Here is a 27,369-nt window from a genome sequence, read left to right as displayed (position 1 = left end):
AGAGGGGAAAAATCTAATCCGAGATTCTTCCATAATTCTCTAACTGTAGGGCCTGGGGCTTTTGAAAAACTGAAATATCATGTTCATGAAAAACAGCAGAAATCTGCAATGCTCTAATAAGATACGTATTCTTTTAGTGGAGTTGAGTGAAATTTCATAAATGTCAGTACTTCCAAGAAAATCCATTGTGAAACCAAGGAGAGGGGAATTATCCTGAAAAATTTGTGTCATTTTGTTTGATCTGGGTTTTCAGTCATTTCTGGCTACTTGTGGTTAGTGTTGCAAGCAGAAAGGTTAACAGAAAGGGATTAAAATTCTGTGACAATACATTGTCACACAACTCCGTAATACTCCAGCCACGAACAACCAAGAAACAAAAGCAACACATGGATCTGCATGATGCTCTGCCCAGCTTCATTAGTCATGTCTGCAGAGAGGATTTATTGCTTCGGATGCAGTGCCATACTGTCCCAGCATCTGAGCACTGAGCTGGTATTTCTGCTTGAGCAGTGTCAGCCCATTCAAAATTTGCTTCTGGCTCTTTGTGCCACACTCTGTTGTGCAGCATAGGCTGCATGGTCTGCAGCACAGTCCTGCCCTTCACACTGGAAGAGGTCCTGTCCTCAAGGTCACCTTCCTTTCAGGTAAGAGTAGTATCAACCTAGTGTCACTAAAACACTGAATCCAAGATTTTCTCCCCAGAGCACAGTGAGGCTTAGCATGGTGCGGAGAGGTGCTTATAATCAACAGATTTCAGGATCTGTCATTCTTAGTGCTGTTTCAATTACTTGAAGCGGAGGATGAAGAACATATCAACTAAGTAAAAGGTGCCAATGACAAGCAAATGTAAGGAAAAGGAAAACATTGAATTCTTCCAGTAAAAGTATTGCAGGTGCTTCATTAAACTTCACACAGGATCACAGGTGTGGGTGTGTGCTCTTAGGCTCTGAATTTTATGTTGAAGTTCTTTTCTTATTCCTTTGAATGGTTAATGTTGTCTTTCTTTCACTTATTCCTGCAGTGATGGCTGGGCAGACAGGTACGATGTGACAGACGGGTATCAGCGTGAAGCTGTCGGTGGAATAACGATCAAGCTCCAGTCTCCTGACGTGAAATGGTTTGATGATTACTACCTACAGCTTCGGCCAGAAACCAATCACCGAAATCCATGGTTTCAGGAATTTTGGCAGCACAGATTCCAGTGCCGGTTGGAAGGGTTTCCTCAAGAGAACCCTAAATACAACAAGACCTGCACAAGTAAGTGAATTTATTACCTTTGCTGTATAAATCGGTATGACTGAAGGTCCAGTGTAAACAGCACATGTTGGACTGATGCAGCCTAGTCTGGTGGAATAGTGAGCAGGGTTTGCAGGAAGGAGGCTGGAACTGCAAGGCTTGACCTTTCAAAATGATGACAACCACGATTTTAGAAGTATTCAGATCTCTAAAGAAACAGATATAGTGCCTCAGTACCTAACTCCTCTTTATATTTGAAAAACGATGCTGCTCTACCTCCATAGGCATCTAAACCCTTTCAAAAATGTTGTAATATGAAATTCAGTGCTTCTTTTCAGAACACGGCTGATCACGTTGCTTTAGCTCACGGGACCAATAAGAGTTAATATACTAAAAGTTATCTGAAGTCCATATGGTAATGATGATTATTTGTGTACCTCAGATAGAAAACTAGCTGGTTTGAAAGATTTCATTAGGTTTTCTTTCAGCCATGAGTCATTTCAGGAAATGCCATTTTGAGCTGATCTTTTTCATTAAATTGTACTGATTTTAGCAAAAACTGCCACAACATTTTGTCATTTTTGCAAAACAGTGGCAAAAAAACTTTTTTTCCCAGAAAGATGTGGTGCATTTTTCTGGTTTTTTTTATTGCTTCTGTTAATTTGTTATTTCATGAGATGCCAAGCAGTACTAGGACAACAGATGTCCTGCCCATGGTGGGGCATAAGGTGGTGCTGTGCTGGGCATTACCCCAACCACAGCTTTAAGTCCCAAGGGACCTTTCCTCCTAAAAATGTCAGTATCTTCCACACATCCATGAGACCCTGAGGATCTAAGTCTTGAATTTACACAACACACACACACAGAGCCCACCCCCCCCCCCACCCCCCGCCGTGTCCCACTTAACATCCACTAGTCTTTCTTTTGCTTTGGACAAGGTCACAGAGGAAGTTTGTGTCTGAGATGGAAATTGAACCTAGGAATCCCAAACTCTCAGCATACCCCTTCAACATGCAACTGATTTTCTCCATTATTTTTCTACTGCTACCCTACCAACACAGCCTGACGCAGATTTTATTTGCACTATCAACAGGTACTGCATATTGAACAGTAAACTTCAATGATTTCCCTACAATAATGTAGATCTCTTTCCTGAGATGTAAGTACAGTGGGCATGGCTGGATACAGGCTAATAAAGACCTGGCTTCCACCACTGTGCTGTGTTAGCAATGACATTTCAGCTTGACTTTTCTGGGTTTTGGTTTTTTACTTACTTTTTACCAACACTGGAAGAATCTAATTTCGGGTTTATATAAAAGATTGGGAACTGTGAAATGTAGGTGTCTACAGAGTCTTTTATAGTGCCTAAAATAAAATCCACCATCACAAAAAAATTATCTCGGGGGTTAAGGGAGATGTTATTTTAGACATGAAGCCACCCAATCATGGATATGAGACAACTTAATCACAAAGCTTGAATAGCTCAGTTTAAACAGCACTCATCGCTAGAAGGTTTCCTACAAAGAGGTCCTGAATGAGCCACAGCTCAAATAGGTTCCTAAAACCTAGGAATGTCAAACACACAAAGAAATGTGCAGGAATCACAATCTGCTGATTTGCAAATCTTGAATAGAGAAAAGGACTCATTTCTCAAATGGATTGTTCTAATTACTGTTCCTTCAGCTTTATTGTAGTGTTCAATGCTTGGCCATGACCGGCTGTAGTAGAAGAATGAAAACCGGATTGTAATAGCTTTAATTCTTTCTTGTTGCTGTAGGGTGGAAAATGGTAATTCGGTTGTGGAGTTCCCCAGATTAACAACACTACACACCAATCGATTAAAACTGCCCATTTAATCAGGGTTTTCACACAGAAAGTTATGAGTCATTGTGTTACTCAATTTTATAGTGATGATTTTAATCTAGACCATCTGTCGAAGTTCATATAAAGGAAATTCAAAGGTTGGCCAGAAAGGCGATATGCCAATTTACTTAATGACAATTTTTTTGGTCATAAGTGCTAAGAAACCTATGCTATTTTTCTCATAGTAGTCCCAAAAGTAGGCAAGGTTGCATGCTAAAGTGAAGAAATATTGAAGTTAGACATCTCTGTAGATTTTCCAGCAGGAAAGACACAAATCTATTCTCTGAGAACTGCAAGAGTGAGAGGTTTTGATGTTGGGACTTTAAACTCAAAATTAACATGAATTTTTGAGACTGTAATGGTAATTTTTGTTTCTGCCTCATTTTCTATCTTCCATACGACTTTAAAAATCTTGTCTTTGTATTGATTCCTTAACTTCAAGCATTCAAAGTTTTGAGTCTTAAATTCCTTCAGCACCGACTTCACAATTGTAAAGATGATACTTGCCCTCAACAGTGGTAAGCATTTCATATACTGTCCTGACAGTTTCTGCGTGATGATGAATATAGTGGTGCTGCTTCAGATTCATCCTGATAAGAAAACAGGACCATGCCCTTTAGTTTATCTGATGGAATACATTCTCTTTCCCATGAGCTGCATTTAATAAAAAAATCAAACAAACAAACAAAAAAAGTTAAAGGCATTTATCAGGATTCCAATTACAAAGACTGAGTTTCTTGAGAGAAATAATGTCCTGGTTTAACCCCAGCCGGCAACTAAGCCCCAAGCAGCCGCTCGCTTACTGCGTCCCTGACAGGATGGGGGAGGGAATTAGAAGGGTAAATGTGAGAAAACAACTCATGGGCTGAGATAAAGACAGTTTAATAGGTAAAGCAAAAGCCGCGCACACGAGCAAAGCAACCCAAGGGATTCACCCACCGCTTCCCACGGGCAGGCAGGGGCTCAGCCATCCCCAGGGCAGCCGGGCTCCGTCACGCGCAGCGGGGACTTGGGAAGACAAACGCCGTCACTCCCCGCGTCCCCCCCTTCCTCCTTCTTCCCCCAGCTCTATACGCTGAGCATGACACCATATGGTATGGAACATCCCTTGGGTCAGGGGGGTCAGCTGTGCCGGCTGTGTCCCCTCCCAGTTTCCCGTGCCCCCCCCCCCCCCCCCCCCCCCCCCCCCCCCCCGCCCTCTCACTGGCAGGTTCTGAGAAACTGAAAAGTCTTTGACTTAGTATAAGCATCACCCAGCAACAACCAAAACCACAGTGTGCTATCAACACTGTTCTAGCACCAAATCCAAACCACAGCATGGCGCCAGCTACTAAGAAGAAAACTAACTCTGTCCCAGCTGAAACCAGGACAAATAAAAATCTATTTTCACACCAAAAGGCAAGCCCTTTTTTTATTTCTTGGGGTAATGATAAAAAAGATAAGCTTAAAGCTGATTAGTGTTGATAGATGAGTTCATTAATAAATGAAGGGGTTTATTTGAAAAGCAGTAACAATTACTTTAGTGGAAAAAAATTAATTCTTCTCCACAATCATGTTGTACTATCCTGAAAAAATAAACAGTGGTTAACAGCATAAACAACTTATTTAAACAACAAAAAAATAAGCACAAGGAGATATGGCTGAAATCTGAACAGATAATTGACTTCAACTACACACCAGGTATTAATTTAGTTATTCAAACCTTTGTATTTACTTTGCTGATCACTGCCTACTAAAATGGTAGGCTACGTATACCTCTGGGACAGAAAATAAATGAAGTCCTAAGTCAATGACTGAAGCTCTGGTGACTTATGAGGGTTTTTTCATTTTTGAATATAAGCTGTCCATAGACAGTGCCAAGCAGGTATTATTATGAAATGAATGCATGATTTAGTAAAATATGCATAATAAAACTGTGAAATCAGCCAGATAAAGATAATTCCAAAAGCAAACCAAAATATTTTTTTCTCTGTTCATTTCTGTCAAGCACTAAAAGGTCTCCATCCCTTTACATACGCTTAGTTCTCATTGAGATGAAAATTTTAACATCAAGTTCACTTTTAATTTGCAGATTTGAACATACTTAATCCAAATGGGTGTCACTTCTGTTGCTAAGTACATTGATTTTCTGCCCAGCTGGAGCACTGCAGAAAGTGAGAAATTTGCAGACTTACCTGACTTGATTCTCAGTGTAATCAGTTGCATGCCACAGGAGAGCTGCTACAAACCACCTCTGAACACTAAGAGTCAGATCAAAGAATTTAAAATGCATCTTTAGAAGAAGACATATAATGGCCTCCAAACACTTGGGATTTTACAAGAATTGGATTTGGCTTCCCCTCTGGCACCAGTCAGATATTTTTTTATTATCTAAGGCCACAATTCAGTAAAATTCGTAAATAGGTGAGCAAGCTGATCCAGATGAGTAACTCCACTCAACGACCATCTTCAGGTCATCAAAGGTTAATCCAATCCTTCAGTATTGATTGCTTTTGGCCTTTGAAGACTAGGTATGTATGTGCTTGCTGTCTTACAGAGAAGTGTCCCCACCAGAACTCAAATTTCTGGTACTTTTTCCTCCTAGTGAGGGTGTTTTAGAAATGCATCTTAACACAGAGCAGGAACAAAACCCAACACAAGCCAAGTGTGTGGTGAAGCTCCGACTTAACTGATAATAGTGGAAAAAGTCAAGTCTTCAAAGTCACCAGAAGCAGAAGCATATTTATTACATTTGCCAGTCTGTTAAATGAATCCCTTTGCCTCCGCTGCTAAGTAATCTTATTTTTACTATGCTGTGTAAAACCCAGAGCCATGAATGGAAAAACATTTTTTAAGATGTTAGTTAAACACCAAGCAAAATTAGAACACACATCCGAAGTATCTGTGATGTAAGTGTAAGACAAGAAAGAGCAAATAAATAGAGGCTGATGCTGATGAAGTGCAACATTTTAGTTTGACTGGCAGAGGTTACAGACTTCAGAAAAAACTGGAAGTTTCATGTAGAGGAGCCACAGAAATGACAATCTGAAGGAAAGTGATGGGGCACTTTTGCAAATGTTTACAGCAGGGCCCTAACAGTAAATACTGTGGTTCAAAGCAGTGAGATAGCAAACACAAAGGCAAATGATGGAGGTTAGATAATCACAAAGATCAACCACAGACAGGACATAGAGGGTACCAAAAGTGAGGAACGTGACTTATGTCTGACATGGCTGGGAGCAGGAAGCCAGTGACAGGGTTTACAGGGAAGAACATACGCAAAGTGATGAACAGGGAAAAGGAGATTTGCAGCAGCATTCTGAATGGGTCTTAGCAGGATGCAGAAATCCAAATATCCTGTTCAAGACTTAACCATGTGGCTTCTTTGAGATAAAGAAACTTTTTCCAAAGCTGCAAAAACCGACATAGAAAAAGGATGACCAATATATCCCCAAGCAATTAAGAGTGGGATTAAGAGTGAGTTTATTTGCAGAAAGGGAAATGAGGGATATTTGGGATAAGTACGAGAAAAGTTTTGCAGCTCAGGGTACAGAAGGGCACATAAAATGTAAATGCAAAAATTATTCACCTGTTTGCTGAGTTTCATCAAGCTCCAGCTCCTTTTAACGAGGTCAAAAGGACCCGCAGCAAGTCCCACATTTTCAGCTGAACAGAAATTTAGTTAAACAAATGGCCCTTTTGGGTTTCCAGAGAGAACTAAGGAATAAAATATGACTGTCTAGTCTTTGCACTGCAACAAGCTAATAATCTGTCAGTTAAACGTAAGCTCAAATGCCAAAGTTGGCTTAATCAGAACTCAGCCAGTAAAAAAATAAGTGCTGTCAGAACACAAGGGTATTTTCCACATTTCAGGGAATGTGTCACATTTGAACCTCATATTCCCCAAATTTAGCATTCCTACACTTTTATTTTAAGATTGCAAATGAAACCAAAACAGAACAAATTTAGTTAAAGTTAATTTCTATTTTTAAAAGAGTGAATGAAAAGGCATTTTAATTCTCCTGAATGCATCCTGTCTGTCACACATTTTGATACTTGATTTATTATGCCTCATGCTTGGGCACTGGCAAGCTGAAGGATGGTCCAGACCTCATTTTTACAGCCCACATTTCAGATCTGGAACTCAAACACGGTTTATCACTACTTTTATGGTGATGCTGCATCAAGTCCAGAAATTTCCAAGGGCAGATCAGCTGTAAGTCAAAGATCTAGATCTCAATTTTCTAGAAGCCTGATATAATCTGAGCCAGCAGCCTACACAAACATGCCACTATTTTTTTTTTATTTTTTTTTTTTGGACTCAGGGAAAGCAGCAGTGTGGCACTAAGAACTGCTATATGATTTCTCATACTTATTTGAAAGAGTTTTTGATATACATTGATCCTGATATTAACACACCTGTAACTCAAATGCTTGAATAACTTCAGTCTTCTCACTGCTTTTATGGAATTCATCATAATCCTTCAATATCTGACTACAAAGCTACATCTGTTTTTCCTTCACTCTATGCTCCCTGCCTTCCTTCTTCCTTATATTAGATATATTTGATGATATACCATGCTACTGTGGTTTTATTGGTGATATACCATGCTACTGTGGTTTTATTCTTTAAATTCTAATTCCTTTTCTAACTTCCTTTCTGAACCTTGAAAACTATCTGGAAGAGAGTAGTACCATTATACATGTAGTAGACAGGTACAGACCATATATCTCCAGCCTTAAGAAAAAAAAAAAAAATTATAATGAAAGGTATTCAGGTCATATAGCTATATCAGTCTTATTAGACTGATGAATTGGAGAAGTTCCTGTCATTCTTTTCTCTCAGCAGTTTGACTTCCAACAGAGATTCAAACCTTTCATATGAGTATTTTTGCAAGTACAGAAAGTTTTATGCCAGCATTTAATGCGCTTTTGCATCTGTAGTGGTTGTGTTTCATTGTAATTTATGAGGAAAGAAACTGAATTCTGTAGAAGGTGAAAGGATAGTAATGTTCAGAAAATGGTGTGCAGGAAGAGGTTATCTATTTAGTTACCCTCTCCTGGGACTGACTGTTACTGTTACTCTTTTGGCTGATTTTACTGAACTCACAACAGAAGCCAGACTTCCACTGCTTTGTGGGCACCCAAGGATTCAGGTCAAGCTCCAGCCAGATTTGTGAGAGCTCTGCAGGTGCCTTGCTCGTCTAGGCTTAAATAGATATGAAACAGCAAAGTCAACTAAGTACCTGGAAAAAAAAAAACAAACTTTTGAAAGTCCTCTCCGCATTTTAAGACACTGAATTTTGTCCCTCAATTATTCTCAAAGTTACTATTTTAGTGATAACCGCCACATAAAGTATAATGGTGTTAGTTATTTGGCTTTCAGTTGTGAAGAGTGAAAGTTGGAACTGGTCCAAAACATGTGGCGAGTGGATCGCACTGGAAGATATTTGCTTGTCAAATTTGAAAAATGTTCCATAGCAGCATGTTGATTCAATGACACAGACTTTGAAAGAAAAGCATTGAAATGAGTCATTTTTTGCTTTCTTATTTCAATAACACTGAAGTGTTTTGTTTCTCAAGTTTATGACTTGATTTTATGTTGTTTCCGTATTATCCTATGTTTATTGCCTCAGAATCCAAATGATATTTTCCAGTGGTACCAAGTCTCCGTTTCTTTTGACTCAGAATTTCCTTTTCAGAAAAGATAAAATCCAACCTTGACTTTTTGTATTCATTTTGAATGGAAAGGATATTTCAACTACATGAAATTTCCTGTAGGGCAGAAAATATCTTTGTCCTTCAGTCTGAGTATGAAATTAAATTATGAAAATAAATAAATAAATAAACTATTACATCGGATTGTTAGAAGAAAAATACACCTGGAACCTTACAAGTAACAGAGAACTGAAAGTTACTTTTTTCTTTTGCATTGCTTTAACAGAAAAGCTCTGATGACAGATTTTGGAAAAGGTTCCAGAAGAAGTAATTTTCTGTATCTTTAAACAATGATAACATAATTAGGTATGAACACTATGCTTTACCTTGGTTCACGTGTGCAACTTTTCCTCTATTTAATAAGACTCCATTTCTTCACTGAAAAGACATGCATGTTTCTGGGAAGACCGACTTGGTGGCATGCCATCCAGAACATGCAGATCCAGACAAGGTTACCGGTGTGTTCCCAAAGAGAACAAGTGGGATAGCATGGACTCATGACAGACCTAAGAATTCACACACCATATTCTGCAGCAGACAGGCGCTACCATGTCTTTGTTGCAAAGATTAGCCCATTGTCTTGATTTTTTATTTTTTAAATATTCAGTAAGGCAAAAGAAAAAAAAAAAAAAAAAAAGGAAAAAAAAACCCACCACATTTGTTGGTGGGTTTGAAGTTCAAGTACCGCTAGCAGAAAGTGAATGTGGGACATATTTGTTAGCAAAACTAGAACTCACTGCTGTCAGCCTCTTGTCTTTTGAAACAAAAATTAGCACAAAGAATTGATGGAGTCTTTAATGTATATATGGAAACTATAGAAACTGATTTGCGAGTTAGCCATAGGGAAACATTATGAGATAGTTGGAGACCATAGGTTATATTTCTGGTTTCCTTTGTGATGTCTCCTACGACTTTGTCTTAAACAATCTTTTGATCACTAAGAAATTTTAAAATAATAATAACAATAAAAATAAACTCCTCCAATTTCCCTTTATTTTAATGTTAAACTCACTGCATAGCAAACAAGGTGCTCTGCACTATGAAAAAAATATTCTCCCATATTGTGTTGCATATTTCATTCTCTTGTTTCTCCTCAAGAGAGAAATAAGAGGGGGCTGCCTGGAATGTAAAGTACTCTCACTCTTCCTTTTACACTTTCTTTACTCTAAAATTTAAAGTATTCTCAGCTTTGGAAAAATTCAAAAGCAGAAAAAGCATACTGAACCGCGGTAATTTTGCACTTTTCAACATCCCTGCTTGATGAGGCTTTGTAATGTCACCAGCTGACAAGCAGAGAAAATGGTGTTTCATCTTCCTTGAGGGTATAAAGTAGCGGGGGGGGGGGGGGGGGGGGGGGGGGGGGGAGAGGAATGACAGGTTTTACATAAAAAAATCCATAAAATAATGAATTTTATTGAAGGACATTTTCAATTTATTTACCTGCTAAATGCTGGAAATGACAGTGAAATTCCAGCATTTTGACTTGGTTTTGTGTTGGTTTATTCTTCCACGTTTGGGGGTGGGAGATGGGTCCGTGGGGGCAGCACTGGGACGTGAGGGGGGCTCAGCACCGCCTGTGCCCGGGGCTGGCTCCCGTTGCAGCGGGGCTTTGGGCACCCTTCAGTGCTTGCTTGGCTCGGTGCCCATAAGTACGCTAATTGTTTTTAAATAGATGCAAGAAATGAACCGTTGCCAGCTGGAACCACTTGGTGAAAGAACATGTTTCTTTTCCATCATCTCCGTGTTTGTGTTTTGGAGATGTGGCAACAGAAAAGAACAAATTGGGATGGGGAGTTTAGCGCTGAGCTGTCGCTGCACGGCTCATGGTGGGCTCAGGGCTGCTTTCTGAGCCGTCCCTGCCCGGACCCCAGAGAGATGCCCAGGTCCATGCTCACAGGCTGCCGCAGCTTGGACTGCACAGCCACGGTGTGCATCGAGCCGCGCTTACCTTCCCACAGCTACAAGCCTTGTTCCAGCAGGTGCTGCTGAGCATCTTTTTTAGTACCATTGGTACCATCTAGTTCCATTGTACGTGTTCTTTCACACTGTGTGATGGCCCTGCATAGCCCACTGCCACGATAGGGTTCATTTTATTCTCAGATGCTGGTACAATGCTGTGTTTTGGACTAGTATAAGAACAGTGTTGATAACACACTGATGTTTTTAGTTGTTGCTGGATGATGTTTATGCTAAGTCAAGGCCTTTACAGTTTCTCAGGCCCTGGCAGTGGGAGGGCTGGGGGGGCATGGGAAACTGGGATGGGGCACAGCCAGGACAGGTGACCGAACTAGCTAAAGGGCTATTCCATACCATAGGACATCATGCTCTATATATATACACGGGGGGGCTGGCCAGGGCTGCCCATCACTGCCTGGGGACTGGCTGGGCATCGGTCAGCAGGTGGTGAGCAGTCGTAGTGTGCATCCCTTGGGTTCTTCCCTTTTGGATTTTATTCCTGTCTTTCTCTCACTCTCTTACCCCCCTCCTCATTACAATTGCCATTATCATTATAATTATTTTATTTTAATTATTAAATTGTTCTTATGTCATGAGTTTTTTATCACTTCCTGAATCCCTCACCATCCCTCTGGGGCCAGGGCGAGCGAGCGAGCTGCTGCATGGTACTCAGTCACCAGCTGGGGTTAAACCACAACACCCACATCCATCCTCTGCTGTGACGTTGCTGGAGTGTCCTAAACTGGGTCAATCCCAGCAGTGTGGGCAGAAAAGATGTAGGTTACGATGCTGTGATTTTATACCATTCTCAGGCTCTTCTTTGGCTTTGCTATAGTCACAGTCCTACAGTAAAGCTGGGAACATACAGATAAAAGCAGACATACAGAACATATGTTTAAGCAGGAAAAAACATGCATATTAGCTTATGTACTCCAGTGGCAGAAATTTCCTCAGCTGATATTTAATGCATGTGACCATATTGCCACCTGAATTCTGTATATATAGATTCCTAAATGATCTATAGAATAAATATTTACATACTTATATTTCCCATGAAATCCAGGATAATTTTACATTCATTTCAGAGATAGCACAATAATATTGAAAAACTCCAGCCAATAATAAGCCCATTGCATTAAGCAGAGGAAAACCAGGAGGGTAATGAGAAGTAGTCCTTTTCCTGAGGAATATTTAGTCTAAAGAAAGATGGCAGATAAACACAGTTGAAAGGAATACTACTAGTAGATGGGAAGCTGAAGGATGAAGGGAGTATCTGATTTGCCAAAGAAGGGACAGGTTTTGTCTATGTTTGTAGCCAGAAATGGCAATATGACAATAAATCTGGAACTGCCTCAGGATCTCACAGCTTGGAAAATAAAAGGATAAGCCTTTATTTACTTACTAGAATTACTTGGACAGGAAAGATAAGGAAATACACTGAGCAGAACCGAGGGATCTGTGCACGTGCTCTAACCACTGAGATTCCCTCATTTCTCAGAGAATTCCATGATGTTTGATCATTTATGATTGCAAGTACTATTTTATTTCCTCATTAAGTATGATTTGATTCACCCTGCATTCTTCCACTTGTTCATCTTAATTACAGGAGGCAGAGTTTTTTATTTCTGCAGTAATTCTCATGGTACAGTGTTAATATTTATTAGTTCTGAGCTACTGCAGTACAGATTACTTTCTGTAATCATTTGGACATAATCACCAAGTTCAGCATAGATTCATAAACAGGTTGATATAATTCTAAACAACGTTTGTGGGAAAATGAGCTACGTCCTGAAAAAATTGCTCAGTCCAGCCACAGAAAAGGTACTTCAGCCTGTCAAAATTACAATAAGAATCAACTGGAGACCTATGAAATGCAGCTTTGTACATGGCCCACGCACATTGTCACCTGTGTACCTCCAGCTCCTGCTGTCTGCAGCATCCTGGGAGCAATGCCGAGTCTGATTGCAAACTCTGTGAGCCAAGAAAGATTCACAGCTCAGGGGAGGTTTATTCTAAAGTGACTGTAGCCTCGTCCTAAGGTTTGGACACCCACTTGCAGCTGTGGTGCATTAGGTTCTTTGCTGGGGCACTTTAGTTGGTTTAGTGTCTTTCATAAGAAATTTGATACATTACCTCAAAACTGTGATGCCCAGTCCAAATAAAAACTAAATAAGCAGGAACGATTTGGAAATCAGCTTTGAAAGCCCACACCTGGACTGAACTAAAACGCGAGCATGTGCTGCTTATCCCTACATGACAACTTCAAGCAACATTGTGCTGGCTTTTTCCCAGCCCACAGGAAAGCAAGACATTAATATTTCCTTCTTTGCAAATTTTTCTTATATGGGAATATGCAAGATGGAGAAAAACAGATCTTTTATAGATATGGGGTTTTTTTTTACTCTAATAGAAAAGTATTATATTATGGGTGTTGCAAACAAGAATATGGGTTACAGTCTGTGGATATTTGTTCTCTGCCCAGCAATTATGTAGGAACTCCTCAACTTCTATTAGATCTTTTCTTTATTCTTGATTAAAAGTTTAAACTATAAATTCAATTCCATTGACATTACTGGCATCATCATCATTAAATTCATCTGTGCTACCTCTCCATCTCATGGTGACCTGTGTCAGGAAAGGTTCTTGACTGAAGACAGCACTCATGTATGAATTGAAGAACATGTGTTCAAACTTCAGCAAGAACAATAGGCATTAACACTTAAGTGGACAATGGTTTTAAGGCTACCTAAATCATACTTGTTGCAGAGACAGATTTAAAATATTTTCAGGGGGTTGTTTTTTGGGTTTTTTTCTGATTGAGAAACTACCTTTTAGCTTGTGTATTCAGCCTTCCCTTAAAATCAATCGTCAGATCACTGAGGTAAATAGGGTTACTTATATGCTTCAAGTCTGATGTGCCTGAGTACTTTGTGAAATGCGTTGAAAAATATTTTCAGACTTCACTCCTTTTTCTAATACTGGCTTTTTTTAAGACCATATTGCAGTATATTAAAAAGCAAAAGTTTTCTTTTGTCTCAGTTTTTGAGATGTTCCCCTTAACTACAGAGTCCTGAGGTCCTGTAAACAAAGTGTCAGACTTGGCAGGTTGGATTTGCCCCTATAGAGCAAAGCAAGGCAGTTAACACCTTGGGGAAATGCTTTCTCCAGCTGCAGGAAGTATATTAAAATTCTCACAACAGCTAATTCCCTCACAACTCCATTGACAATTGCCAGCAGCTTCTGTGACAAGCTAAGCAGCCTCATTACAAATCATCAGGTGAACTGAATGAGGTTCAATATTTAAAGGAAGTCATAATAATAATTCTGTAAAATTGAAGCACAAAGCCCAGTGTTCCTGTAAGAATTAAGTTATTATGTTTTTAAACAATCATACACAATAAAGCAGCTGAATATTGTTTCATAAAAAAATACTATTGCTGATGCAAATCTGATTCATTCTAATGGCTACTATAATTAACTGCATGGTTTGTGAGCTGTTAATTTTGAGGATGAATAATTGGTTAAACCAAGTTTTGTGTATTGTAATGTAATATGCTTGTTCAATTTTCCACTTAATTTCAATTAACATGGGTTTTACATGTACTCCACTGTTGCAGTTTTTATGCCTATTATTTGTAATTAGGAAAAAGCAATACCTTGGTAGAACAGAACAAATGAGCAACACTGTGGTTTGTTTCCAAGGTTTTTTTTTCCATTACAGATATTCCAAGCTCATATCACTTTGCTATACAAAATGTTAATCACTGCTCCTGAGGTTGACTGGAGTTGGGGGTGCCAGCTCCCACATGAAAGAGAACGGGAAAACGGATCTCTCAGTCCCCTCATTCACTTACTGACCTCTACACAATCATTTTCAGTTCAAACTATGTATTTTTGCCACCCTTCCTGATGTTTTCAGTGCTCAGAAATGTTTTAGTGATTAGAACTGTGTGGTGATCTGATTCGCTTATGGAAAGGGGAGTTTGTAGAGGGACCTGTTTTATGATGGGATCAGTCACCAGCTGGACATTCTTACTCATCTCCACAAAAGGTGCTCAGATGTCAGACTGGATGCTGGATGGATATTGTTAAACTAGATGAGTGCCACTCTCAGGGTCAGATATATTAGTCTTCATTTATTTCAAGAAAAAAAACTGTCTGTATGTCAGTCTTTTTGTGGCATAAATTACTTCTCATACTGTGCTACCCCTGCAGGTGTAAGCTCCATCCCTGCCCCTTGCCAATGTCTCTATGGGAGACACTGTCTTACAGAGTGGACACAGAAGGTTGTTTGCATTTGCTTTGCTCCTAGATGCCCACATGTGGGACTCCCTAGCTCCTAGGGTTTGCTGCTTGACTGATAAAAGGAGAGCAAATGTTCTAGTAGAGCTCTTTCATTGTCCTCCCTCCAGAGCCAAACCTTTCCAGGTGTCCGACATATTCCCAGCACCGTTGATGCAGTTGCTTTATGTCTGGCTCTTTTCACTGCCCCAGTATTAAAGATCTGGTGGCTGGAGTGCAGCTGGCAGCTTTGCTAATGACATACGAGGCAGAAAACCTCCAGCCTACTCTTCCTTAGCTGGGATGGTGCTGCCAACGGAGTGAATCTGTGTCATTAATAACACCGGGTTATAAAAAAACGGCCTTCAGGGTGCTACTCAATGTACTTTTATAGTGCATTTCACAGAAGCTTAAATAGGAAATACAAATCCAAGCACTATGTTTTAAAAGCCAAACATCGTAAGGTTAACCAGTTTTGGCTAAATGGAGTCATTGCCTAACCCGCATCATCAAACTCTTCACAGACATTTTAATGCATCCATCTACACTGCATCATTGTCCTCACTTCGTAAATATAGAGAGGCAGGAGAGACAGAATCAGAAGAGTTAGTACAGAAACTTCTGGTGTAGTAAAGGAGTTGTGCCTAGGTAGGTCTGTCTGCACAGGATGGGTTCCCATGTCTCTGAAACAAAAGTCTTGCCTACAAGGTCACTATAGAATAGACCCCATGTCAGCATTTATACTTCAACAAAAGATTTGTGAGGATCTGGGGAGATTTCTGCAGGTGTGGAGAAGCACTAGATTCCCCAAAACATATTATAATGATCATAAATCATGCTTTAAAAAAAAACCACATGGAAGAGAAGGCAATGGAAAATAACATATGTGAGGTGTGGAGCTACATACAGAGAGAAAAACAGCAGCTGGATAGTAAAACATTTGAGGGGAATCTCTTCTTTCATTCCTTTATTATTTTTTTTTTGGGGGGGGGGGTTGTTGTTGTTGTTTGGTTTTTTTTAGCATGGTCAGTGTGTGTACCGGTAAGAGCATCTGCTATGAGCTGTTTAAGACACTGCAAAAGACTTTTTCCACCATTCATAGCCAACCTACCAACAGATGTCTGAAGGGCTGACTGTATTTCAGCCCCACGCACTAACCACCCACTCTGCGCTGTTCCCTGGCAGGCCAGATGACCCTGAGGACGCAGCATGTTCAGGACTCCAAGATGGGCTTTGTGATCAATGCAATATACTCGATGGCATACGGCCTCCACAACATGCAGATGTCACTGTGCCCAGGCTACGTGGGCCTCTGTGACGCCATGAAGCCCATAGATGGTCGGAAGCTCCTGGAATCCCTCATGAAGACAAACTTTACTGGGGTCTCTGGGGACATGATCTTGTTTGATGAGAACGGTGACTCACCAGGAAGGTAATGTTGACATTTGTCAAACTGTTTAATACCAGACATACTAACTGTTCGTAGTAGATGCATGTGGGCTTGACACCAGAGCTAAGATCTCATACTTCTGTTTTCACATTTCCTGACTTTCTGTGTAATTTTTCCAAAATAACTCTTCTTTTTTTATGTACATTTTTTATGATGTTTACGGTTAAAGACATGAACTTTCTTCATACAATCTTCCTGCATGAATCTGCATTTTCATCTGTACCATTTAAAGGAATTTGCTCTCACTAAAAATCATACGACCTTCAACTTCATGTTGATAGACCATGACAGCCACCACAGCATTGCTCTCTTTGGATGTTTAAATCTATGTGTTTGAGCAGTAAGCGATCACAGCAGACATAGTTCTTTAATAAGAAAGGTAAAACAGTGTGAGAAATAATTTACTGATTTGTCTGGGATTTTTTTCCCATCAGAATTATTAAAAATCTGCTTCCATATCTTCCAAATAAAGCCTTGCATAACAGACTAAGCTATTAATTCATACTGTGCTGTTATAAGCCAAATTGAATTTAAATAAAACTTCTTTTGCTGTTAACTTTGCTGTACACATACATCTATGAATTGTAAGACAAGTTTTTCTTTTTCTATGACATATATGCAGTACCCATATAAATGCACATTGAAAAGTGTAATGATTTTTTTTCTGGGTTTCTGCCTACTGAACTCTCAGAAGATGAAGAGCAGGTGTGATAGCATTCAAAGTATAATTTTTCCCTGTATTTCTGTTGGTAGATTCCTGCCTTATTCACTGCTTTTGCTCCAGTTTGACTGAGGCATCCCTTTCTGTCTACATTATTGGCAAGATTTTAAACATCTTTATGACGGCATTGTATAAACAGATGACTAGAAGGAAAATGGTTCATCCTGTACACTAATTTAAATTTTGCCCTCTCCCAATAATGTGAACAGAAACGAAAGCATTAACTTCTGAGTATGGGTAGGAAAAGGTAAATCCAGTGGTAAAAATATTTTGACATTTCCAAAAATTCCTGTAATTTCAGAACTGATTTGTTAAAATTTTATTTCATTTGAAAACCTGGAAAGTCAGCATTCTTCCCACAGGAAAGCAGGACAGCCACCTACAAAAGCAGACTGTTTCTCTGGAGACACAAATTTTCAGACTCTTCAGACTCAGACTCCAAGGAAATGCACTGTGAGCTGGTAGGAGAACTCAGGCACAAACTGGCAGAAACCCAGGAAAATTTCAGATGGAAATGTATTTTCAGCACTGTTTTGGTGAGCAAGGCTGTCTTCCGCTAAACATTTCTATTTTTACAAATAGCTGAATTCTGAAGAAAAGTGCTCAGTCTGGGTTTTTCTGACCAAATTATTTCTAAAAGACTTGTCCCAGACTTCCCTTAAAGGGTTCCTATTTGGTTTGAACGGTGCTCAGTTGCAGTGGACTGCATCCTACCTTATTCCTATCTGTTTCATTCATATCTTGCAGAAAGACAGAAGACTGCTACAAATAAATGATATGTGGCTTGACAACACCAAGGTTAATATCTAAATGTTGCAAAGAGATCTTTAGCTTCAGCTTTCCTTCATGTTGGCTTGCCTAACAATACCGATTTAATTCAGTTTGTTGCAAGGAATTTAATTGAGTGTCTTGGGTCTTTTTAAATTCAATTCTAAAAAAAATGAAGGAATTATGTGCGGTCATTTGCTCAGTCACAGCAGGACGTTAGTGTTTCACTGATGAGCAGGGGTTATGCACCTCGGGGTAACACAACTTTAAGTGAGTCCAGCCTCACTGGATTTGTGTGAGATGCAGTAGGAATCTGTCAATTCAAACTAACGGACTGTGTGTGGTGACAAAATGTCCATGGAGTTTGTTTACTTTTGAAACATAGTTCTTTGTTCTCTCTTTTCCTACAATAGTCGCATCATTAAATCCAGTCTATGTGCTTAAATTAGACAACACTGAGTCAAAATATAATTTTTCATGGTTAAGAAGGCTTTACAGGAAGGTCCATCTCCAATGCCCAGGTTTTGAGTAGTTTATAGTCTTTTGAGCACTGTCAAACACTATTTGCAACAGCTGGGAGATAGTGCAGTCATACTGGAACAACACCTCTCCCCTGGTCACTTGCATTTGTAGCTGCATCTTCACTTTGTAAAACAGAAATTTAAATCCTCACAAGTGTACCCCTGTACCCTGGTGGCAGTGTTAAGCAGGAAATGAGAACACAAAAAACCTCTCTGACCTAGATAGCTCAGGATTTTGATGTATAGCAAAAAGGCTTTGATATTATGCAACAGATGATTAATCCCACAAGATGTCCTGAATCCTGGTCCTATTCCAATGGCCTGTATGCATATGTTGAACTTTAAGCAGACAGACAGTCTAGTGGAGGGCTTCATTTAGGTCAGACAGAAGACATGGAAAAACCCAAATGAGTATGGAAGGAACAGCCATGATTTGTCAGGAAGATAATGGCTATCTGTAAATACTATCAAAACTCCAAAGAAGAAATTGAGAATGCAAGAAAGGGCAAGGAAAACAAGATGCTGACGTTTTGGTTGTGCTACCAAGAGAATATGTATTCTCGGCAACTTCATGGCACTTCTGTTTTGAAACAAGTATTTTGCACTGAGATTAGGTCAGTGCTGGAAATATGCTGCTGCACCATCTGGTCTCTCCTGTCTTAAAGTGACAATCTGTCCCTGTGGTATCTCAAGGAAGTTCCAGGGAAACACTGACTCATGAACTCCACTATAGCAATGGACTTACTGTGTCTGGCTACTACTATCAGCCCACCAATGCTGTTCTCCACAAAGAGAGTGACAACATATTGAGACAATAGTTTATTTAATTTGTTAGATTTCTTTCCGGTATTCCCCTTGGGATGTATGCATGGAACTACTACTGGAGGGATGTGTGGTTTAGGTCCTGTGGCCTGTTAAGCATTGGCAGTACTGTCATTCATCTGCCCATGAAACTCAGAACTGACAGCTTTAACAAAGCAAGCCACAGAGGAGCGTTACAAGGTCCTGACAATACTGACTAAAGACTCCACAGGGGCTTCTGGGCTAACTTTTTGGTTAATCCGTTTGATCCTTGAACAGACTGTTACTATGCATGTGAATCTCAGAAAAAAAATCTCGGTTTATAACTGTGCGTAAAAGCCTGTTTATTTGGTTTGTGCATGTGTTATCTAGATTCAACTCATTTGTGTCAGTCTGGAATTCACATCTCCAACTTAGATGAGGTCATTCTCAAATCGATGGATGCTTCCTTCCTCAGACAGGGTGGAAAGTGAAATATTCCAAAATCCAGGAGTACCATAAACCTTTCTTCTTAGCTGTGTTGTTGCTCGTTTCCTCTTCTTTTGGAAAGACTCAAGAGTCATGTGGTACCGGCAATATCATATCACTCATTCAGTCAGGCTCCACTTCCATTTTCTTTCACAGGATGCTTCAGGCCTAATCCTGACCTGTGTGTGATTTTGACATTGAATCTCTGCCATAGTTTCCCCACTGTAAGTTAGACTTTGTTTCCTGATGCAAAGCATCCTGAAATCCATGGATGGAGAGTATTATAGAACAGTTTTACTGTAAATTATCAGCATGGGAAAAAATATTGATGCTAGATATATTATGGCTACTGCTTGTCAGTCTTAAAAGTGTTTCTTCAAAACTTACGGGAGATACCTGGGTATCTTAGTTAAGAGATTGATTTAATGAGCTGGTTCTTTTACTTATCTGTACATTGGACTTCACAAATTACACTCTGAAAATACCACTCCTAATCCAACCCTGTCTGTATGCTTTGCTTGAGGACTAATCTTACGCCTGCTGCAAGAAAAAAGTCTTTTTCTTCATGAGCCAGGCGGGTTTTCTAAACCTATGATTGTGCTGATCTTCTCAGTCTGTATCATTTGCTTATTTTCCATCAGTGAATTTCATGTTGCTTAGTCAGATTACTGCCAAATCCACTAAAGGCAAGGTAAAGAAAAGCATGGCATCATCACTTCAGGAGCTGCCCAGCTTTCCAAACATGCCTTACAAGTAAATGCTAAAAGAACTGGCCTGTAAGGCAAAAGGTGGCCTGGTGTTCAGCATGCCAGTAGGAGGCTAGTGAGTCCCACACACCTCCACAGTAAGACTCTGTGGGAGCTAAAAAGAAAGCAGGAGGAAGAGGAGCATGAAACTGAGAACTCTGATCAGCTCTAGCTCTGCTCTTAACACTTCTGTCCCCAGATAATGAGATGATGTGACACAAAAGCAGCCTAGGACTGAGGCATCAATACTCTTTCTTTTCCACACCATCCTGCACAAGGAATTAAATGTGTTCTGATCATGGAGGAATTACATCAAAATGAAGGGAGTTGTATGGATGGGAGAGAATAACATTTGCTGCTGCAACGCTATAGAAGAGAAGGGGGGGGGGGGGGGGGGGGGAGGGACAGGCAAGTCTCGATTTTCTTCTTCAAATCCCTGGACTACAAGCTGCCTCTTGATAAGAATATCTCCCTGAAGCCTGAACAAGTTCCAGAGTCATGGGCTCTGTGCCTGAAGAATGATGCCCGACCCCTCTCTGGGTGCAACACCAAATTGCACCTTGCGGTATTACAGCGCAGGACATTTCTTTTGATCCCACAGACCTAGGTTGCTTCTGCCTCACTTTAGGAGCTCAGATGTCTTCAGGCTTGCTTTCTCCAGAAAGGAATAAGCACCTGCAAACAGTGAGGAGCACTACAATTGCCACTGTAGGTTTAGATGTCTCTGCATCTGCTATAGAGGGAGCCTAGGACAGCCAGGGTTCCCTATGCGGTTGTTTAGAAGCTTCAGTGCTGAAAGCTACACAGGACGAATCCTGTCTGGCTCATTTCATTGTTCTCCTTAAATAAATACAGTCAATCTCAGAAACTCAGTCACTTAACCCCAAGTGTTCAGGGAACTTTCATTGTGATAGAAGAAAACAAATGAAATTACAAAGCAAAAGAAAGATTATGATATCACAAAAAATATTGGGAGACACTCAAAGGCAAGTATAATACTTGAAATTTTGCCTTTTTTATTTCAGCAGCTTGAGATTGACTGTATAGTGTTCCTGTAAACATTTTGTGATGTTCTCTTCCACTCAGCTATGTCTGCCTTTTGTGTTTCCAAAGATATGAAATCATGAATTTTAAGAAAATGGGGAAGGACTACTTTGACTATATCAATGTTGGCAGCTGGGACAATGGTGAGCTGAAAATGGACGATGATGAAATATGGTCAGAGAAAAATAATATCATCAGATCTGTGTGCAGTGAACCCTGTGAAAAAGGCCAGATAAAGGTAAATATTTTCTCCATTTACTTCAATCGTGGAATGCATAGCCTTGAAATCTGAAAGCAAGTGTTTCTTGACTCTTACAGGGAGACAGTATCCCACACCTTAAAGTCCAGACATGTATCTTGTTCTTACTCCTATCATAGTCATTATTTTCATAAGTTGCCATTTTCTTGTACTCCTATATCTGTGAACGGCTGACTTTTTTATCCTTATATTCCAAATGCTTTAGACCAGGTATTGTTTGGGGTTTTTTTTCTGCATGTTTTTACAGTATGATTCAGTGGAGTGCAAATCCCTGACTGGGACTTGTCGGTACAATTGCAGGTAAATTATAAACAATAAATTGCTACTATTTCAGTGCTAGACATAGACAACTATACTGGAACATTATTACTCAGACCTTAAATCTGTGGTATTATCACAGAATATCAGTAACTACCAGTACTGAGAACTTCAGGAAATGTAGGTAACATTTGTTTTTAATCATGCCTGGTTTACTGTTTCTTTGTTTCCCAGGTTTTACATTTTTCCTTCCTCCCTTCCCATGTTCAAGTAAGGAGGGTCACATATTAATCTGTCACATATTAATTGTTCTTTATTATCCTTCAGCATCCCATGGCACTTACTGCAGAACAGTTAAAATACTGCAAGTCCTTAGCTTACTTTGCAGTTATTTATATAAAAGCCTGTGGACTAAGAGGATGGGCACAGACAACAGACTGAAAAAAAGAAACAGCTGTAATTTCTGACATGTCTCACTGGAAGCTGGGTTATTTTTCCCCTGTGTTAACATGGCATGCCTGCAAAACTGGGAAGCAGCTACGTTGAGGGGCTGGTGGGAGGCTGACCATGCTCTGCAACACTAAGTGGATCTCTTCAGTCTGAGTTTCCCAGAGTTTTGGGACACAGTCAGCATGTTTTATTCACTAACTGGTCTTTGTAGAGTTAGTAAGTGAGTCTCATCAGACCAAATGTATATGTCTTCAGTGTAGGTGTATACAGTTATATCAGATTTCTCAACTTTCTTTATAGTCAATGGAAACGATACGTTATTCCAGATCAGGAGGCATCTCATCCTCATGTAGGCTTTGAACACAATTAAGATGAATATTGGTGTCAAAACGTTTCTTTCTCTTCACCTATGGGAAAAGGCACCTAGCCAGGACAGTTGGTTCAGATGAGAACATACCTTCTGCAGACACATAAAGAAAGGTGGTGTGACTTACTCTCGCAGTAGCTAAACAGGGATTTGATGTTAGCCTGTTCCAGCCAGAGTTACATATGTGAGAGGACACAGATGGACAAACCAATAATAACGTTGGAACTGGGCGGCTCCGAGTTTCTTTATGATCTGTTGCCACAGCACAAGTGATGGGAAGTATCTTGTGATCTTCATTAACGCAGTTTCCTTCCACCTTCTGCCCATGCTCTCAAGGATTGTCCCAAGAGGATTTTTCACTATGAGTACAATACATCGCACACTTAGACACATGCTTGAAGTTCTGTGTCTGAAATATTCTTTATGCTTCTCATTAGGTTATTGATTATATTCTTCACAGTCCTTTATCTTCGTAGTCTTCACAGATGATGGGGAGAGCCTGACCCTGCCAAGTTCTGTGGTGGAATTCTGTGGGACTGAGTCATTATGCAGGAATTTGAAAGATTCAGTGTAATGATACATCCAACACTTAGCAACATTTGGTACATTCATCTGAAGTGCTTGATAAAATCCAAATAACCTAACTCTATACATCTGAAATAATGTGAACATGCTATTATTTAGATAAACAGAGGTTCAAAGGATTGCCCAGATGACAAGGGGAAGGGAAAATATTTTTTGCTTTAAAAAAAATTATTTTTATTAAAAGGGATAGAAAAGGTTGTTTTACAGTTAAGTGCTACAACAAACAATTGTTCAAGAAATTAAAACTAATAGGATGAAGAAATAGCTGACTAAGCAATTTAATACAGAAAAGTCTAACCTGATTCTGAGTAGTAGAGTAGTAGAGAACAACTATTTTGATTCCTAGAGAAGGATACATAATGCTTCTCTGGATTAACCCCTAGTTAGTGATGGGTAAGAAATGATCACTGTACCAAGTTTTCTGACAGATATGCCAAATTCCAAGTATTTTGTAGATTATGTTGATTTGTTGAAAAGTTTAACAGAAAAGTATAAATTAATTGTTTTGATAAAAGGTTTAGGTGCTTTGATAACACCATACGGTTTCTATTTTGTCATTTCATTTTCCTGAGTATTTTGTACATTGTAAAATTATGGATTTTTATAATGCATTAAGTTTACCAAAATATGTGTCCAGAAATTAGTACAAGCTTCCTAAGAACTCAAAATGAAAGAAATCCCACGATGCAAATAATGCTTATAGGCAGATATTTTGCTTTGCAGGTAGCTTTAATCTCAACATGTGCAGAGCAAATCACTTATGCTCCTATGGCCTTTCTGCCAGTTTAGCTATTCAGGTGTAGCTTTTTTCTTTTTTCATAGCCTACAATTTTAAAAACACCACCAAAAATTGAAGTTTTCAAGTCCCCATATTTCTGATTAATATGATAATTTACACCTTTTTCACTGCAACATTGCAAAGAGTAATCCAGTTCTTTTTGATCATACTCCTTTACATTTTATTTATTAAAATTGCAATAAAGACATCTGGCTTTGAAGCCACCTTCTAAATTCATCATTGCAAAAGATACATAAGTCAACCTACTACTTATGCTGTAATTGGGAGTATCCTTTTATAAATTGTTTGTGAAGAGTAGAGAAGCTGGGAATACTTTATTTCAAAAGAAAGACATATTGAAAAGAAGCACAGATGTTTTCAATGTGCAGAGATGATAAACAAAGATCCTGAAAAATCTGCATCTCAATCATGAGTGTGCAACAACATTTGGCAGTAAATTATAAAATGAGAGATCGGGTCAGATGTTAAAATAAAGATAACATTCTCACTCTTAAATGTTAATTAGAAATGAAATACCTAAATAATACTGGAAACGGCATGTTCAGTTTGATAGCTGGAAAAAATCAATTTTAACAAATCATTCACAACTGGGTGAAGAATAATCACATTACCCAAAAATCTTTGGGTAATGAACCCTTACAGAAGTAACGCTGTTGACATGACTCCCTGTATGGACCACCATGGACTGAATTATGTGCTTTGAGTATCATGGACTGGCTTCTGTAGGCACATTGCCATCTATGCAATTTAGAGTTTTGTTAATTATAAGAGGGGGAAAAAAACATCTTATTGTCATTCTACACCTCCACTTATACTTCTGTGGAGTCGATGTTTTCTCCTGGTACATACATGATGGGAGAACTGAGAACTTGTATCATATTTTGTATAAGCAAACATATCCTGAACAGGAATTCCCTTTAAAATAAAACTTTTTAAAAACTCTATCAAAAATAACAAATTAAAAAAAATTAGATTAGCAACTGGAGCAGCATGAATGTATATTTATGCTGCTAAACTAAATGTCAATTTTTGTCTCAGGTGATCCGTAAAGGAGAAGTGAGTTGCTGTTGGACCTGCACTCCTTGTAAAGAGAACGAATACGTATTTGATGAATACACATGCAAAGCCTGCCAGCTCGGCTCCTGGCCCAACGACGACCTCACAGGTAAATGAGTTGTGGCTGTGCTTATGTTGTCAATGAAAATATTAATCTGCTGAGCAGATGAACTCAAGTGAGTTTCAGTCAGTTCGAACCCAGGGATAAAGCTGAAATTTTAACTGGGGCTGGTATTTGTCTGCTCTCCTCAACCTGATCTGGGAATCACTGGTGTACTTCAGCTGCCTTCTAAAGACCTGAGTTACTAGATCTAGAAATAAAAAATATAGTCCTGGTTTTATATTCAGCCTTGTTCTAACATCTAACTGGTGGTGCAGATCTCATCCTTCCCCAACCAGGCTGAGAAATTCAGGGAGATCCAATTTCAGAGTTTTATTTTCTTCACAAGCAGGTACTAAAGAATCAAGGGATACTTTCTTTTTAATCCAAAAAAGTTATGAACTAGTTGCTGTAGTTACTACTGTTAAATGCACAAGTGCTCCAAACAGTCTTAGGTTTGCATTTTTGTCTTTGTTTGCATCTTTGTTCACCAGAATCTGCTAGACTACAGGGTTGGTGTTCTCCTTGCTGTGGTGTAAATCTCTATGCTCTTGCAAAATATCAGTTTGGCTACTTTAGAGATAAACCACTCCAACTCTTGTATCCCACAGCCTCTCTTCTCTATGACTAATAAACAGAATTCAAGTATTCAAACACTCAGAGCACACACCACTACAGCGCCCTGTGCAGAGATCAGGTTTTCATTGTGCCATGCTCTGTATAGACAAAGGAAGAAGAGACAGATTTTTTCCAGAAGAGCTCACAGACTTGGTTTGCATATAATTCTCATGGATTAGGGGAGAAATTTTTGAGGTGAAAGAGAAGGAAGACAAGGGGAAAAACAGTTGGCTGAATGGATTTATATAAGTGGAAGTGTCAGTCAAGGCTTGGCCTATTGACAGATTTTTATATATAAAGTTAACCCTTTCATGGTACAGAATGTTGCATTGCTGCCATATATGAGCTAGGGTACCTAATTATTGCGAAGTAATATCATTTAGCCATGAAACTGATGGGACATTTTTCAGAAAATGTAAAATGTGGAACTTTCCATAAGACAAAAATCTTTTAACTGAGAAAATTGAAACAGCAATAAAATGGATTTGCAAGTGCTCCTCCAGTCTCACTCCCCCAGCCCTGCCTCCAAGGCAGCAGTAATCACCGAGCAAAGCCTTCCCATCTATGAAAAGCTTTCTTCTGCCAGAAGAATGGAGAAGGGGAGGAAAAGAGACTTGGCTTCACATGTCCTCCAGAGCAGCATATTGGCGGTGTGGAATATGCTCAGGTTCACATCCCATCTAGGTCATCTAGAAGCCTCCAAAGCCCGTGTTGCAGGGATCAGGCCACTGCACCAGGCTGGTCAGTGCAAACAGTCAACTCTTCAACCACTGTGGGTCTTGTACGAGATGTTGGAGATCATGCATCTGTTTTAGTGAGCATCTGAGGTTTTACCCAACATAGATCAGCCAGAAAAGGAGCTCATTTAGGAGGGAACTGGCTCCAAGTACCTCAATGGACCAACAGAGGACCCACTGCCGAAACACCAGCAATGGGATCTGCCCATTGACCTGATGAAGTTTGGGTAATCAGCCTGTAAGCATCATATGTAAGGCAAAGTGGAGCAAACAGCCACCATCTTGGCCTTTGGGGTCTGTGCTTTGAGCCGTCTTCCCAGGGCATGCAGATCTCCATGCCTCAGGCAAGGCATCAGTCTGGGCTTGTGGGAGGATTTACCCTCTGAAAGTCTTACTTGGCCTTCAGGATGGAAAAGCAGGATAGGGTGGCACCTCAAAATCTCTTATAGGATAGGATGGATGAGTCAATGATTTTTCACCCAGCCCTGATTGCTTTAAAGGCAAGTAGTTGTCTTCATAGTCAAGCAAGTTGCTTTTTGTATTACATGAGCTTCTACATTTTGCAAACTATTCATCTGGCTTTAGACA

At 39.6% G+C, this 27,369-nt stretch overlaps 1 protein-coding gene across 2 annotated transcripts in view; it reads left to right on the top strand.

Annotated features, from left to right (window-relative positions):
- The window catches only part of LOC121083788 (metabotropic glutamate receptor 5), a 156,182-nt gene that overhangs the window by 82,174 nt on the left and 46,639 nt on the right, over positions 1 to 27,369 (top strand). For both annotated transcript variants that reach the window (XM_040584499.1, XM_040584498.1), the window contains exons 2-5: positions 1,022 to 1,257; positions 16,219 to 16,465; positions 21,622 to 21,790; positions 25,309 to 25,435. In XM_040584499.1, coding sequence (XP_040440433.1) covers positions 1,022 to 1,257; positions 16,219 to 16,465; positions 21,622 to 21,790; positions 25,309 to 25,435 — 779 coding nt within the window. The remainder of the gene's footprint in view (positions 1 to 1,021; positions 1,258 to 16,218; positions 16,466 to 21,621; positions 21,791 to 25,308; positions 25,436 to 27,369) is intronic.

Source organism: Falco naumanni, chromosome 2 (genome assembly GCF_017639655.2).
Source record: "Falco naumanni isolate bFalNau1 chromosome 2, bFalNau1.pat, whole genome shotgun sequence".
Lineage (NCBI taxonomy): Eukaryota > Metazoa > Chordata > Aves > Falconiformes > Falconidae > Falco > Falco naumanni.
This window is presented reverse-complemented; position numbering and strand designations above follow the sequence as displayed.